The sequence below is a fragment of the Oncorhynchus masou genome, chromosome 9 (genome assembly GCF_036934945.1).
Source record: "Oncorhynchus masou masou isolate Uvic2021 chromosome 9, UVic_Omas_1.1, whole genome shotgun sequence".
NCBI classification, from domain to species: Eukaryota; Metazoa; Chordata; class Actinopteri; order Salmoniformes; family Salmonidae; genus Oncorhynchus; species Oncorhynchus masou.
Window position 1 is genome coordinate 61054688 of NC_088220.1, and position 17296 is coordinate 61071983.

Below are 17296 nucleotides of genomic sequence, written 5' to 3' on the forward strand. Positions count from 1 at the left end.
CGGGCTGTAGTGAAAGGGTGAAGGAGAGAAGGGCTGTAGTGAAAGGGTGAAGGAGAGACGGGCTGTAGTGAAAGGGTGAAGGAGAGGAGGGAAGTGAATAAACCAGCTCACAGCTGGTAAAGGGGGTATATGTGTAGCTTCACAACGGCCTTCAACAGAGAAGCATCCTAACCTCTAATTACCCCACTAGGAATAGAACCTCTGAACGCCACACAGCCAGGACAGGGTGCCAGACCAGTCACCCCATAACCACTCTGCTGTCTCTGTAGTCACTCCAACATACACAAGCAGTTCTATGGGGTTTGTTGCGTCATGCTTCTTGGGTTGGACTTGTTGGGCTTTTCAGGACCAGTCACTGAGCTGTCGAGTCATAGCATTGTTTCATACTGGCTCTGGTGGTTTTGGGGTTAACTTGACCACTGTTCGAAGGAGCCATGGGACTGAAGGACCTACGGTAGAGTGAGAGGTTTTTCTTTGTTTTCTTCTCTTGCTCTCTCTGTGCAGTTAATTCAAAGCAAGCCGAGACTGGCCTGCAATCCTGGGTGACCGAGGGGCTCCCCTCGCTCTCTGATACTCTAAAGCAGGCGGCTTCAGAGACCAACGTGGCAGTTGTTTTGATCATGAGGCTTAATGATGAAAGGCTCCTAAATTACAGCGTGGAGGACTACACTGCTGCTCACACACACACACTTTCACCCTGACCTCGTTAAGGTGGAAAAAAAGAGAAAGAAACTTGGCTTTTGGGGGTACTTTTACTTTTTGGGGTACCCCGACAACATCATAACTCAAAAGACTTAAGGTTCATCAGGTTTGGGCTGGCATAAATGAGGTGGTAATGCACCCATGTGGCGGGAGGGGGGGGTTGTGTTTGTAATGGACACTTAGGATGTAGCCACTGTGTATATTCAGGGTGTTACTATTGACAGTACTTTTTCTTCTACGGTATGGTCGTAAAGATGAAAGTGGTCACGGTTGCCGGCCTGTTGCTGAGCGGTTGGCCAGAACGGTGGGACCCCTGCTTTATCTCCTGATCAATCCAGCTCCACACACACACTTATAGGCCAAAGGTCGCTGAGTCAACTTTAGGTTGTCAAGGTAAACCAAGGGCGCCCCCTACAGATTGGACAGGTCATTCAGGCCAGGGCAAGAGGACATGACGAGAGGTAAGAGTTGTTCTGTAATGGCCAAACAGCAGCTCTGCTAAACCTCCAAGTAGCAATCCTAAATTAAATGTGGTATTTACCTGCTTGGAGAGCGCGCTATGTATGTGTGGGTGATTATTGTGTGTGCCATGTCAGAGTGATTGTGCGCCTTGTGTGTGACGCCAGCGGATGTGAAGATGCAATACATCAGTGTGTGCGTGTTGGGGATTAATTGTCACACACATTGTCAATGTGTGCAAGGTTGAGTCTATGTGTTTGTAAGTCATTGATTGAGGGTGTGTATGTGTATAAAGGTATACACTTAGTTCATGTACAAAGGTGGTAAATGTGAGTTACTAAAAATAGGTGTGTGTGTGTTATAAATGTAAGCCTTTTCCCTGGGGGGTGCAGTCTAGTCAGATCTGAAGCAGAGGCCAGAGGCATGTGAAGGATTCCTACGAGAGACTGGAGGTCACAGTAAGCACCATCACTCAGCAGCTACTTTATTAGCTGCTCCTCCACACAGACCATGTGGTGCCTTTATTTCCGGGGAGAACAATCCATAAAGGTGGGAAGATGCCAGAGCAAAATCATTTGGTGTAGATTGAGATCAGGAAGTATCCGCGTCACTCTGGGTAAAACTGGAACACACACACACACACACAAGCACACACTCTCCATCGCTCTCCTTAAAGGGATACTTCGAGATTTTGGCAATTAAGCAAAAGTCAGATGAACTCACAGATAACATTTATGTCTCTGCATCCAGTATGAAGGAAGTTTAGAGGTAGTTTTGTGAGCCAATGCTAACTAGCGTTAGCGCAACGGCTGGAAGTCTATGGTACTGTATGCACGAGCATGCTAGCAGTTACCATAGTCATCCAGTCATTGTACTAATGCTAGTTAGCAATTGAGGAGAGCAACATAACCTCTTCTGTTGTGAGGAGAGTAGCATAATTCAACACCTCACACACCTAAAACGGCCTGACTGTGAGTGAGTGTGGTCACAGAAACACAAAGGGAGTGCCCAGGTGTGTGTGTGTCTTCACGTATCAATGCACGGTTGTTGTCACTCTCCCACAGTGGGATGAAGTGCCATTGTCACTGCAGGGCCTACTTGATGGAGCCACTTCCATTGTGTGTTGACTGCAGGTGAGAGGATGCACCTTCAGGCACCGGCCACACTGACTACCATTGTTCTAACACAGATACATACATCCCCACTTCACAGGCCCTATCCACCACACCCTGGAGTCCTACAGAAGAGGTAGAGGGGGGGGGACACCCTGGAGTCCTACAGAAGAGGTAGAGGGGGGGGGACACCCTGGAGTCCTACAGAAGAGGTAGAGGGGGGACACCCTGGAGTCCTACAGAAGAGGTAGAGGGGGGGACACCCTGGAGTCCTACAGAAGAGGTAGAGGGGGGACACCCTGGAGTCCTACAGAAGAGGTAGAGGGGGGGGACACCCTGGAGTCCTACAGAAGAGGTAGAGGGGGGGGACACCCTGGAGTCCTACAGAAGAGGTTAAGAGGGGGGGACACCCTGGAGTACTACAGAAGAGGTTAAGAGGGGGGGGACACCCTGGAGTCCTACAGAAGAGGTAGAGGGGGGGGACACCCTGGAGTACTACAGAAGAGGTTAAGAGGGGGGGGACACCCTGGAGTCCTACAGAAGAGGTAGAGGGGGGGGGACACCCTGGAGTCCTACAGAGGAGGTTAAGAGGGGGACACCCTGGAGTCCTACAGAGGAGGTTAAGAGGGGGGGACACCCTGGAGTCCTACAGAGGAGGTTAAGAGGGGGACACCCTGGAGTCCTACAGAGGAGGTTAAGAGGGGGACACCCTGGAGTCCTACAGAGGAGGTTAAGAGGGGGGACACCCTGGAGTCCTACAGAGGAGGTTAAGAGGGGGGACACCCTGGAGTCCTACAGAGGAGGTTAAGAGGGGGGGACACCCTGGAGTCCTACAGAGGAGGTTAAGAGGGGGGGACACCCTGGAGTCCTACAGAGGAGGTTAAGAGGGGGGGACACCCTGGAGTCCTACAGAAGAGGTAGAGGGGGGGGACACCCTGGAGTACTACAGAAGAGGTTAAGAGGGGGGGGACACCCTGGAGTCCTACAGAAGAGGTTAAGAGGGGGGACACCCTGGAGTCCTACAGAGGAGGTTAAGAGGGGGGGACACCCTGGAGTCCTACAGAGGAGGTTAAGAGGGGGGGACACCCTGGAGTCCTACAGAGGAGGTTAAGAGGGGGGACCCTGGAGTCCTACAGAGGAGGTTAAGAGGGGGGGACACCCTGGAGTCCTACAGAGGAGGTTAAGAGGGGGGGGACCCTGGAGTCCTACAGAGGAGGTTAAGAGGGGGGACACCCTGGAGTCCTACAGAGGAGGTTAAGAGGGGGGGACCCTGGAGTCCTACAGAGGAGGTTAAGAGGGGGGACCCTGGAGTCCTACAGAGGAGGTTAAGAGGGGGGGGGACCCTGGAGTCCTACAGAGGAGGTTAAGAGGGGGGACACCCTGGAGTCCTACAGAGGAGGTTAAGAGGGGGGACACCCTGGAGTCCTACAGAGGAGGTTAAGAGGGGGGACACCCTGGAGTCCTACAGAGGAGGTTAAGAGGGGGGACACCCTGGAGTCCTACAGAGGAGGTTAAGAGGGGGGACACCCTGGAGTCCTACAGACTGTTCCCTTCACGTGGGTTCACACTAACATAAAAATTGTTCCTCCCTCAACTCACTTTCTTCACTACGGATGGATTGCCAAAATGTGCCTTCGAATTCCGCCTTTTCGGATTAGCATTCTTTACATCCAAAATGAATACTTTTGGTGTGTATGCCTGTGTGTGTGTTGCAGTGAGCTGCCTCCTTACCGCTGGGGTTGAATGCCATGCAGGATATGGGTTTGTCATGGGCTGGGAAGTGGGCCACCACTCCCTCTCCATCTGAGTCCTCACTCACCAGGACCTGGAACGAACGAACACACAGAGAGAGACATTCACCACAGACTCTACACAGAGATGGACTTTCCAACTTCTAATACACGGACTTCTTGTAGCTTCTTGTTGTAAGTAAAATAATGGAGAATTAATATGTTACAATCCCACTGGTAAAGAGCATTGCCACCTTGTGGATGTAATTAGCAATCATCAAAATTAACACCAGAGAGAGGATTGTTCACAATCTCTCGTCTCGTTCTCTCTTTCTACAATGTCACCGCAGCACTGTACCCGCCATCTGTCTTCATGTGCTGCATGACAACTAAGACTGGAATGACAAAAGACTGATCTCAGAACAGTAGCTAAGCTCAAAGTCCTCCGACTGTTCAAAAGAAATACAGTGCTGCCGAGTATGATTCTGTTCTCAGACCAGGGGCTCTGTGTGCGTGTATGTAAACGTCCCTGGTCTTGAACAGATTATAACTAAGCCCAGACATGAGTCCAGGGAAGGAGTAAGAGAGACAGAGAGGAGTGAGAGAGAGAGAGGTCTCATAGTGATAAATCTGGTCTAGTGTTGCATTAGTTTTAATAGGAGTCAGTCCAAACACAAAACAACCTCCAAGATCAACTGAGCCTTTTTTCCCAGACTGGACTGGAGGGAGAGAGAGGAGAAAAATGAGAAGAACAAGGGAAAAGGGTGAAATAAACCAGACCCATTTTATTACGTCGGAGGCACACAATGTTGTTCTGTGAGCGAATCCTGCCGAAACTGAGAATTAGTGTTGGGGCTACCTCTGGAGAGTAAACCTATTATACAGGAGGAGTGAGTGAGTGAGTGAGTGAGTGAGTGAGTGAGTGAGTGAGTGAGTTAAAGAGGGGTCACCACTTCCAACAAAGGGGTCAACAAACTAGGTGAGTGATGTGGCAAGAAAACAATGCCATTACCTGTAGTCACAACAATTCTCCCTCCCATCCCTCCTCTCCTCTCCTCTCGCCCTCCTCTAACTGTGTTTATGTGTAGTGTAGGGTTACTGTATAATGGCCGGGGACACAGTGCAGACCTGCTTCTGCGGGCTTTATCCCCGGTCTGGAGGAGCCCTCAGGAAACTGAGGTACATGAACACACACACAAACACATCCAGGCACACAGACACACACACAGCACTGGCATACAGCATACTGCAATAAAGGCACAGTACGGGTTTATAGTGGCCTTATGCCTTCATACATTGCGACTATAGCCAAATATCGTGTGAGCATTACACAGGCACCCTTTCATTTGCACTAAGGGAGCTAGGAAGAGAGGAGTGTGGCAGACAGAGGACGGATACAGGCATCTTGTGAGGTTACTGCTGATGATGAGCAGTGCATTCATTTAGTCTCCACACTGCTTAAAAAAGCTGGCGCTGTGGCGAAGGCCGAGCTGTGAAAATATGTGAGCAAGCAAAATAATTCCCACCTTAGGCCCCGAGGTACCGACAGGTGCGTGTGTGGGGTGTGGGGTGGGCACCTGTGTTTGCTCTAGCAGAGGATAAAAAAGGTTTAACCTGGGAGGTTTCTCACCGCACCACAAAACCCAAAGGTGTATTTACGGAGGTCAGAAAGGACAAGAAAAAGGAGAGAGGGAAGAGAGGAGAGAGAATCTGTTCTGATTGAACCTGAGGGTGTAAAAAGGGCGTTGTATGTGAGACGTGTTAATATGTAGGGCTGTGGCCCAGTAAATGTGACACTCTGTTAAAGACACTGTACAAGGAAATGGACACCTGGGAATGTTTTCTGGTCTCCCACAACGCACCAGTAAAAAACACTTCTCACTCTGATGAGAAAATGTCTAGAGACAGAGTTCAGTTTGGGGCAAACTAAGAACAGCTGTGCTAAGACAATATATGGATTTATGTAACTTAAAGAGAAATAATTAATGTGGTTCATTTCATTTCTATGACCTGGCCTTCACCTGGGACATGTGCCAAAAGCAGGAAGAGACTCATTACCATGATGTATCTAGCAGCCGGTGGCAGAGATAGGTTGGGCCCGTTTATAAGGTAGTGATGACATCATCATCAGGTGAGAATTATTGTTCAAACCCTGTAGGATTATTACGTACACAAAAACCAACCAATACCTACACTGTATGTTTTGCTTTGTACAATGCTTCAACATTACTTCAGAAAGCGATAACACTTTTGGGGAGCCATGGTCCATAACCCAAAGCCTCACAGTAGTATTTCTATCTCTCCCACAATATCGTTCTAACTTCACATCGTGTCGCATTCCTTCAACCATTCCTATTTCTGGTTGCAGAAGGTGTATATTTTCTGACAGTTACTTCAGAAGTTGATGGAACAGTGTTGGAGAGCCAGGGTCTATGACTTCGTGATCACACATACCTGTCCGTCTCCGACGTTGTGTGTGTCAATGACGGTGATTATTCCGGGGGCATGGGGGCTTCGGCGGGTGGTGCTGTGGGGGGTAGCACCCTCCTCGTCGGGGGCGCCAGTGGGTAGAGTACCAGCTAGCTGGGTCACCACCTTCCCCACCATGGTGAGACCAGTCTTTAGGGTCTAACCAGAACGACAGGGGGAAGGGGCAGGGAGAGCGAGAGAAACGCATATAAAGAGGGGGAGATGAGGAGAGAGAGGGAGGAGGTGGAGAATAGCAGGAAACAAACATCAGATTGGGCTCGTCGTCATAAAACAACTCGAGACACTTCCAATAAAGAAGACACCAGTAAGTCTGTGTTTGACTATGGGGAGCTGGGAGAGGAGTGTTGATCAATAAAGAATGACTGTGTCTATGCATGACTATGAGTGAGAGAGAGACGGCTATTTGCTCAACGCTAACAGCTGCTGATGATGATGTGGAGTGCTGAAACAGCAGGAGCCGAGTGTCTGCCACCAGTCTCTCCTCCCCAGTCTCCCTCTCAGCCCTACACAGATCAATGGCTCCTGTTTGGACTAGCACTAAAACCTCACACTGCAGTGATTAGAAAACACATTAGTGTTGATCAATTAGGAGCCAAACGCCCTGTTTCATTATTGATGCGGCTCCGAGCAATTTACACACACCAGTCTGTTAGTGGGCTAGGTGGGGTCGCCAAGTGAGGGAGTGTGTGAGTGTGTGTGTGATGCATAGACCCAACAAATGCGAGGCGCCATGCGGTATTGACAGCGCTGCCTGGCCTGCATGCCTGATTAGGTTCTCCGGGGCCCCTTTGTGCTGACACACACACAGTCCACTGACTCCATTAGCTCAGGACAGTGTAGCAGGGAGACTCCACTTCAGCAGCCCTATCCATTTCTCTGAGCCTGGCCCTGGCCACAGAGGTGTGTTTGAGTCAGACACCCTGGCGAGGAGCTGCCACACTGATTAAGAGCATCACACAGTCAGACAACGAGCAGGTTTGCGTTATGTTTATATTCCAGTGATTAGTATGAGGAATTATAATAATACAGCTGGAATTATGCGCTGTTATAAAATGTTATTTCCTACAAAAGGCTAGGAAATACTCCCCTTAGTGCTCCCTCTACACTCCCTCTCGCCTTCCAAGTCTCTGGACAGAAGCACTTAGTCTGTGTCGCGTTGTAGACCGGAGGAGGGGAGGGCGGGCGGGGGTGAAAATATTGAGATTATAATATATAGTTCTCAACGGCGGCCGCAGACAATCCGTCTGCATATCGGGATGCCCTTAACCTCGTTTCCCCCTCCCTCCGCTAGCCAGGCTAACACTTTAGCGCTGCCGCCACTGCTCTTTTTGATGTATACCGCCATTAGCAGCTAATGGGACTTCATCACGCTAGCCGTTAGCGCTCATTAAGGAGAGAGGGAGGGAGAGAGAGGGGTGGTAGACCATGGGAATAACTCTGACCCGAGGGGTCTTCATAAATCAATTAGGGTTCCCCTTTGGGGGCCTGGCTAAGACCGGAGACTGGAACCTTATGAGGAGAGTGCTGCGTTAGGCTAGTAGCGCAGGTTAGCTCAGCCGCTACATCAACAGAGCGGAGGGGTATAAATTCAGCTTGGTATCAAAGGGCTTAGCAGTTAGGGTAGTGTAGCCTGGCGGTGCTCTCCAGCTGAGAGGACTATTACAGGGGCTGTGTCCCATATTGCGGTACAGTACACAGTACAGGATGGAACCCCCTACAGACACACACAGGGACGACAGAAATGAGTTAAGATGCTCGGACTCTCAAGGCCTGTGTCTGGGATATGATGTATAGTCTCATAATGGTGTCTGACTCACAGGGGAAAGCCAAGGTGGATCCTATATCACTTCTCAGAAATGTACAGATGATTTTATTCCAACCACTGGGGTGGAGGGAGGTGTGAGTGTTTGCGTTTCATTTACTTTAGCAGCGCTGATGACTGTAGCTGTGTAAGACTGGGTATTGTCCCCGCAGGCACCGCCTTGAGACTGGTGACACCGGATCAACTGGGGGGGAGACAGAGAGACAGAGAGGAAAACCGATAAGAAACAGATGATTATCATCCTCCTGCAGCTGAGGCCAACCAGGAACAGAATATGAGGGTCAGCACATTAAAAACCTCTCCTATCCCACTGTCTATTTCCTGGGATCCATCCATCCATCCCAGACCTACTCTATTCTTAAGGAACAGAGAAGCTTATAGTAGTCAGTGACCCATCTGTCAATTACTTGAGTGGCCGAGCGTAATCAGACAACTACCAGACACAATTATCCATTAAATGTATTGCAAGAGTGCGTAGAGTGGACTTGCTTTTGGAAAATATAAAAATCCTATTAAATGGACATAAAAAACCCTACATCTGTTGGTTTTCAGATGTTATCATTTCTAGTGGTCTCTTCTTGGAATGAGTTGAACTGAGAGATTAAAGAGCTAAAGTAAAAAATGAATTTGAGGATTGTAAATATGGTGTTGTGATAAGTACATCCGTGATGGATGGGTGTGTGTATATTCAGTGTGTGTGTCCTACCTTGTTCTCAGCGTAGACTAGCCAGCGTCCTCCCAGTGCTATGGGGTTTAGGTTAGGGCCCGGACAGGGAAAGCAGCCTGAAACACGGGAGGAAACGTACAGTTATTGAAGGTGCCACATACTCTTCAGCCGCAGGACAAACTGGATACACAACTGGGGCTGACAACACAGTCACACAAAAAATATTTTATATATACCAATCAAGGTAGAAAAATCAGACCTGTGTATCAACAACATGTTCCCTTTTAGAAGTTGTGAAACAGTGAATGCTGCTGTGGACATGTGCTTCAGGAGTCGGAGAGTGCCTCGGTCTCTCTTAAAGCCTTAATGTGTTGGAGAGGGGAAAGTGGATCACTGTGTATGAGTGTGTGGGTGTGTGTCTGTCTGTGTGAGCTTGCTTGCTTTAGTAGTCCCCATAGGGATCAGTCTGTCTGCCAGTCAATCTCGACAGGAGCCGTTCCCACTATATTGGGTGCCACAGAACGCATGAGGTCATAGTGTGGCTCTAAGTAAAAAGAAACACACTCAAAAGCTCAGCATAAATACAATGGATGTCAACACACACACAGAAGATGAGGACAAAAGGCCCATTAATTCACAAGCGGATCAGCTATCAGTATAAACAAGAACAAATGTGTCCACCCACTCACACAGATGTTGATGTAAACAGTCATGTCACACTAGACATGACGATGAGTAGAAATTAACTAAATACAGGCACGCACAGACTGGAGTCAATGGCCACACAGCACCAGACCTGGGTTCAAAAACTTTATCTGTGCTTGATTAAGCTTGTCTGGCTTGATAGACCAACATATTAGTTCCAAGATGTCCTACCCTGCCCGTCGGGCACGCCAGCAGGCTTAAGCAAACGCTCAAGGTATTTTTATAAACCCAGTTCTGCACAGCACATCCACCATCACACAGGATTCACCACTACCAACAAACATGTCTGTAAACATGAGAGGGAGTCATGATGGATACCGACTTAAATGCACGCAGAGAGCAACTAGGACAAATATGCTTGTTTGCGCACACACACACACCTCTATACACGAACATAACAGTACAAATACACATCTCATATACAGACACGTACAAGCAAAAGCACACACACCAATATGAGGTCATGTGAGTGCATGGAGGCAAAGGGAGAGGGGTTTGGCTGACATAATGTACTGCTCCGGGTGCAGATGAGATGGGGAGTCAGACAGTAATTTAGTGTTCAGAAGAGTCGAGGCTGGGAGGCGCGGGGTGAATAGGACTTGAGGTTAGCCACAATGCTACAGCCTTTTGTTGGCTCTCCAAGGCTGGGGGAGAACGACCCACACAGCCCAGGCAGTGAGACAACATGTGTCTGACACATCCTGTGTGGAAAGAGGGGGAGGAGAGGAGAGAGGAAGAGAGAAAAAAGGAAGAGTAGAGGGGGAAGAGAGGACGAGACAAGAGATTGTAAAAGAGAAAAGACAGAAAAGGGAGAGACAGGAGAGGAAGGGGGAGAAGAGGAAAGGACAGAGAGAGAATAGAGGGAGAGAAGGGGAGAGGAGAAAAGGCTGAGATGAAGAGGAAAGAAATGCAGAGGGCTGAAGAAAGAAAGATGAAAACATTTGAGGGAGAAAAAGGGGAAACACCAACCCAAACAGACCTACCTCATCCCCAGTCCACAACACTATAAAGACAAGCAACAACTTAAAACAACCCACATTACAGGACGCCTGTGTTGCTGTTCTTCCTCCCCAAAGACATCTCCATTTTACAAGGATGAAGCATCATTCAGAGCGATTAACAGTGATTGACTATACTCATTGTCCTGTGGCCATGCCAGCCAGACATTGAGGGGAAAGGCAGGCAGAACAGACAACGCATTAAGAACATATTCTCCTAACAGCAGTTTGTTTACTGTCTGCAGACAGCAATGGCCTTTTTACAGAGAATGTTTCACGTCATCCTGCACTGTCCAGGGGTCATGTTCAGTTGGGAACAAATGAGCAAAACAACCCAATGAGCAGTCTTATTGTACTAGTACGATACCACCGAGTTTCACTCCTTTTCAAAATGTTTTATCTCCTTCAGTGCCTTCTGAACACAACCTAGGTAGGTAGTGTAGCTATATGATGTTGAGTTGTAAACATGCTATAAACACACTCAGAGATGTTGATATGTGCTACGCTACCAGAGGGACTCCAGCATGCTCTACCATTAAGTTTCAGTTAAACAGTTTAGACCTGTTTAGACCTGTTTGTGAATGGTGAAGTAAACGCTGCCAGTACCTGTCTTCAGTTGGTTGTTTGGGCTGGGTGATACCAGCGTGACAGACCAGCTTGTCTTCTGGTGATGGGATGTTTGTGTGGAAATGCTGATGTGTTACGTGACTGGGCTGGCTCTGTGTGTTGGTGCGACTGGCTATATAACTGTTAGTGGGTGGCTATATGACTTCAGTGTTCTCACAGATGTACACAGAGATCGACACAGGACAGAGCATCTGTTCCAAGATGATATGTCCATTGATTTCACTGAAGAGTAGATGCATCTGTGAGTACTAATAACTGTATCCACTGGTCTACTGTGTGTTTGTACACCATGTATGTGTGCGAGTGAGAGTGCATGCATGCGTGTGATCGTGGTGATAAGAATAGTGTGTGTATCGGCAGGATAGAACAGAATATAACAGCGGCGTCTGGTAAGAGAAGGGGTGGCGGACTATGCATTCTTGTAAATAACAGCTGGTGTACAACATCTAATGAAGTCTCAAGGTTTTGCTCGCCTGAGGTAGAGTATCTCATGATAAGCTGTAGACCACACTATCTACCTAAAGACTTTTCATCTGTATTAATCGTAGCTGTCTACATACCACCACAGACCGAGGTTGGCACTAAGACCACACTCAATGAGCTGTAAACCTCCATAAGCAATCAGCAAAACACTCATCCAGAGGCGGCGCTCCTAGTGGCCGGGAACTTTCATTCAGGAAAACTTAAATCCGTCTTACCAAATTTCTATCATAATAAAAAAAACTCTGGACCACCTGTATCCACACACAGAGATGCATACAAAGCTCTCCCTCGTCCTCCATTTGGCAAATCTGACCATAACTCTATCCTCCTGATTCCTGCTTACAAGCAAAATTTAAAGCAGGAAGCACCAGTGACTCGATCAATAAACAATTTTTCAGATGAAGCAGAAGCTAAGCCAAAGGACTGTTTTTCTAGCACAGACTGGAGTATGTTCCGGGATTCCTCCAATGGCATTGAGGAGTCCACTACATAAGGCATTGGCTTCATCAATAAGTGCACTGATGATGTCATCCCCAAAGTGACTACGTACAACGTACAGTTGAAGTCGGACGTTTACATACACCTTAGCCAAACACATTTAAATTCAGTTATTCACAATTCCTGACATTTAATCCTAGTAACAATTCCCTGTTTTAGGTCAGTTAGGATCACCACTTTATTTTCAGAATGTGAAATGTCAGAATAATAGTAGAGAGAATGATTTATTTCAGCCTTTATTTCTTTCATCACATTCCCAGTGGGTCAGAAGTTTACATTCACTCAATTAGTATTTGGTAGCATTGCCATTAAATTGTTTAACTTGGGTCAAATGTTTCGGGTAGCCTTCCACAAGCTTCCCACAATAAGTTGGGGGAATTTTGGCCCATTCCTCCTGGCAGAGCTGGTGTAACTGAGTCAGGTTTGTAGGCTTCCATTCTCACACGCGCTTTTTCAGTTCTGCCCACACATTTTCTGTAAGATTGAGGTCAGGGCTTTGTGATACTACAATACCTGGACTTTGTTGTCCTTCAGCCATTTTGACACAACTTTGGAAGTAAGCTTGGGATCATTGTCCATTTGGAAGACCCATTTGCGACCTAGCTTTAACTTCCTGACTGACGACTTCAGAAGTTGCTTCAATATATCCACATCATTTTTCTGCCTCATCATGCCATCTATTTTGTGAAGTGCACCAGTCTCTCCTGCAGCAAAGCACCTCCATAACATGATGCTGTCACCCCCTGATTCACGGTTGGGACGTTGTTCTTCGGCTTGCAAGCTTCCCCCTTTTCCTCAAAACATAACGATGGTCATTAAGGCCAAACAGTTCTATTTTGTTTCATCAGACCAGAGGACATTTCTCCAAAAAGTATGATCTTTGTCCCCATGTGCAGTTGCAAACCATACTATTGCCTTTTAATGGCGTTTTTGGAGCAGTGGCTTCTTCCTTGCTGAGCGGCCTTTCAGGTTATGTCGACAGTTTTTTGTTAACTGCGGATGGTTTTGTCGACTGTGGATATAGACACTTTTGTACATGTTTCCTCCAGCATCTTAACAAGGTCCTTTGCGGTTGTTCTGAGATTGATTTGCACTTTTCGCACCAAAGTGCGTTCATCTCTAGGAGACAAAACGCGTCTCCTTCCTGAGCGGTATGATGGCTGCGTGGTCCAATGGTGTTTATACTTGCATACTGTTGTTTGTACAGATGAACGTGGTACCTTCAGGCATTTGGAAATTGCTCCCAAGGATGAACCAGACTTGTGGAAGTCTACAATGTTTTTCTGAGGTCCTGGCTGATTTCTTTTGATTTTCCCATGATGTCAAGCAAAGAGGCACTGCGTTTGAAGGTAGGCCTTGAAATACATCCACAGGTACACCTCCAATTGACTCAAATGATGTCAATTATCCTATCAGAAGCTTCTAAAGCCATGACATCATGTTCTGGTATTTTCCAAGCTGTTTAAAAAAGGCGCGGTCATATGTATGTAAACTTCTGACCCACTGGAATTGTGATAATAAGTGAATAATAAGAGATCTGTCTGTAAACAATTGTAGAAAAATTACTTGTGCCATGCACAAAGTAGATGTCCTAAACGACTTGCCAAAACTATAGTTTGTTAACAAGAAATTGGTGGAGAGGTTGAAAAACAAGTTTTACTCACTCCAACCTAAGTGTATGTAAAATTCCGACTTCAACTGTACATACCCAGCCAGAAGCCATGGATTACAAGCAACATCCGCACTGAGCTAAAGGAAAGAGATGCCACTTTCAAGGAGCTGGACTCTAACTCGGAAGCATATAAGAAATCCCGCTATGGCCTCAGACAAACCATCACACAGGCAAAGCGTCAATACAGGACAAAGATCTAATTGTACTACTCCGGCTCAATTTGCATACCGCCCTAACAGATCCACAGATGATGCAATCTCTATTGCACTCCGCACTGCCCTTTCCTACCTGGACAAAAGGAACACTTATGTGAGAATGCTATTCATTGACTACAGTGCAGCGTTTAACACCATAGTGCCTCTAAACTCATCAATTTTCATTTATTTATTTCACCATGAATTAACCAGGTAGGCCGCGACCTGGCCAAGATAAAGCATTGTATAAACAAACGTACAGTCAATAACACAATCAAAAATCTATGTGCAGTGTGTGCAAATGTAGTAAGATTAGGGAGGTAATGAAATAAATAGGACACAGAGGTAAAATAATTACAATTGATCATTAACACTGGAGTGATAGATGTGCAAGTAGAGATACTGGGGTACAAAAGAGCAAAAATAAATAAATAACATGAGGATGAGGTAGTTGGGTGTGCTATTTACAGACGGGCTATGTACAGGTACAGTGATCAGTAAGCTGCTCTGACAGCTGATGCTTAAAGTTAGAGAGGGAGATATAAGTCTCCAGCTTCAGTGATTTTCAGTTCCCGTCATTGGCAGCAGAGAACTGGAAGGAAAGGCGGCCAAACGAGTTGTTGGCTTTGGGGATAACCAGTGAAATCTACCTGCCGGAGCGCGTGCTACGGGTGGGTGTTGCTATGGTGACCAGTGAGCTGAGATAAGGCAGAACTTTTCCTAGCAAAGACTTATAGATGACCTGGAGCCAGTGGGTTTGGCGACGAATATGTAGCGAGGGCAGCCAACGAGAGCAAACGGGTCGCAGTGGTGGGAGGTATATGCGGCTTTGGTGACAAAACAGATAGACTGCATCCAATTTGCTGAGTAGAGTGTTGGAGGCTATTTTGTAAATGACATCGCCAAAGTCAAGGATCGGTAGGATAGTCAGTTTTACAAGGGTATATTTGGCAGCATGAGTGAAGGAGGCTTTGTTGCGAAATAGGAAGCTGATTCTAGATTTGATTTTGGATTGTAGATGCTTAATGTGAGTCTGGAAGGAGAGTTTACAGTCTAACCAGACAGAAACGCCCAGACCAATGATGCTAGTCGGGCAGGCTGGTGCGGGCAGCAATCGGTTGAAGAGCATGCGATTTAGTTTTACTAGCATTTAAAAGCAGTTGGAGGCCACGGAAGGAATGTTTTATGGCATTGAAGCTTGTTTGTAGGTTTGTTAACACAGTGTCCAAAGAAGGGCCAGATGTTTACAGAATGGTGTCGTCTGCAAAGAGGTGGATCAGAGAATCACCAGCAGCAAGAGCGACATCATCGATAAACACAAAGAAAAGAGTTGGCCCGAAAATTTAACTGTGTGGCATGCAGAGAGACTGCCAGAAGTCCTGACAACAGGCCCTCCGATAAGCTAAGGGCCCTGGGACTAAACACCTCCCTCTGCAACTGGATCCTGGACTTCCTGACAGGCTGTCCCCAGGTTGTAAGGGTAGGTAACAACACATCCGCCACGCTGATCCTCCACACAGGGGCCCCTCAGGGATGCGTGCTCAGTCCCCTCCTGTACTCCATGTTCACTCATGACTGTACGGCCAGGCACGACTCCAACACCAACATTAAGTTTGCCAATGACAACAGTGGTAGGCCTGATCACTGACAATGACAAAACAGAGAAGTCAGAGAACTGGCCGTGTGGCGCCAGGACAATAACTTCTCCCTCAACGTGATCAAGACAAATTAGATGATTGTGGGCTACAATAAAAAGAGGACCAAGCACGCCCCCATTCTCATCGACAGGGCTGTCGTGGAGCAGGTTGAGAGCTTCAAGTTCTTTGGTGTCCACATCACCAACAAACTAAAAATTGAGCAAACACACCAAGACATTCTTGAAGATGGCACGACAAAACGTAGTCCCCCTCAGGAGACTGAAAAGATTTGGCATGGGTCCTCAGATTCTCCAAAGGTTCTACAGCTGCACCATCGAGAGCATCCTGACTGGTTGCATCACTGCCTGGTATGGCAACTGGTTGGCACCCGACCGCAAGGCACTACAGAGGGTAGTGCGTATGGTCCAGTACATCACTGGGGACAAGCTTCCTGCCATCCAGGACCTCTATACCAGGTGGTGTCAGAGGAAAGCCCTAAAAATTGTCGAAGACTCCAGCCACAATAGTCAGACTGTTCTCTCTGCTACAACACGACAAGCAGTACCGGAGTGCCAAGTTCAGGTCCAAGAGGCTTCTAAACAACTTCTACCCCCCTCTTTTACACCGCTGATACTCTCTGTTGTTATCTATGCTTAGTCACTTCAATAACTCTACCCACACTACCGATCAAAAGTTTAACACCTACTTATTCCAGGATTTTTCTTTATTTACAGTTTTCTACAATGTAGAATAATAGTGGTGACATCAAAACTATGAAATAAAACGTATGGAATCATGTAGTAACCAAAAAAAGTGTTACACAAATCAAAATATATTTTATATTTCAGATTCTTCAAATAGCCACCCTTTGCACTGACCGCTTTGCACACTCTAGGCATTCTCTCAACCAGCTTCATGAGTTAGTCACCTGGAATGCATTTCAATTAACAGGTGTACCTTGTTAATTTGTGGATTTTCTTTCCTTAATGCGTTTGAGCCAATCAGTTGTGTTGTGACAAGGTAGGGTGGTATACAGAAGATAGCCCTATTTTGTAAATAACCAAGTCCATATTATGGCAAGAATAGATCAAATAAGTAAAGAGAAATGACAGTCCATCATTACTTTAAGACATGAAGGTCAGTCAATGAGGAACATTTCAAGAAATTTGAACATTTCCTCAAGTGCAGTTGCAAAAACCATCAAGCGCTATGATGAAACTGTCTGTCATGAGGATCGGGAACAAGGCCCTAATCCCTATATAGTGCACTACTTTTGACCAGGCACCATCAGGTGCCATTAAGGATACACACACAGTCCCAGCTCCTTACTTGTAACAAAGAACTTTTTGGTGAAGGTACAGCTGTCGAATGCAGCAATCTTCTCCTGCAGGGTGACAACTAGAATCCTACAAGAACCAGGAAAATTACAAATAGTACGTGATTCTCATATAACATGAAACTACAATATATTTATATGAATGCAAAAAGTGATGCCACCAT

The 17296-nt window shown here is 46.9% G+C and overlaps 1 protein-coding gene across 7 annotated transcripts in view; it reads right to left on the bottom strand.

Moving 5' to 3' along the window:
• The window catches only part of LOC135546378 (BCAS3 microtubule associated cell migration factor-like), a 363062-nt gene that overhangs the window by 308361 nt on the left and 37405 nt on the right, over positions 1 to 17296 (bottom strand). For 6 of the 7 annotated variants that reach the window (XM_064974752.1, XM_064974748.1, XM_064974746.1 and 3 more), the window contains 5 exons: positions 17126 to 17202; positions 9022 to 9098; positions 8416 to 8499; positions 6458 to 6631; positions 4005 to 4098 (listed from right to left, as the gene is read on the bottom strand). In XM_064974752.1, coding sequence (XP_064830824.1) covers positions 4005 to 4098; positions 6458 to 6631; positions 8416 to 8499; positions 9022 to 9098; positions 17126 to 17202 — 506 coding nt within the window. The remainder of the gene's footprint in view (positions 1 to 4004; positions 4099 to 6457; positions 6632 to 8415; positions 8500 to 9021; positions 9099 to 17125; positions 17203 to 17296) is intronic. The other variant, XM_064974747.1, reaches the window with a different exon arrangement.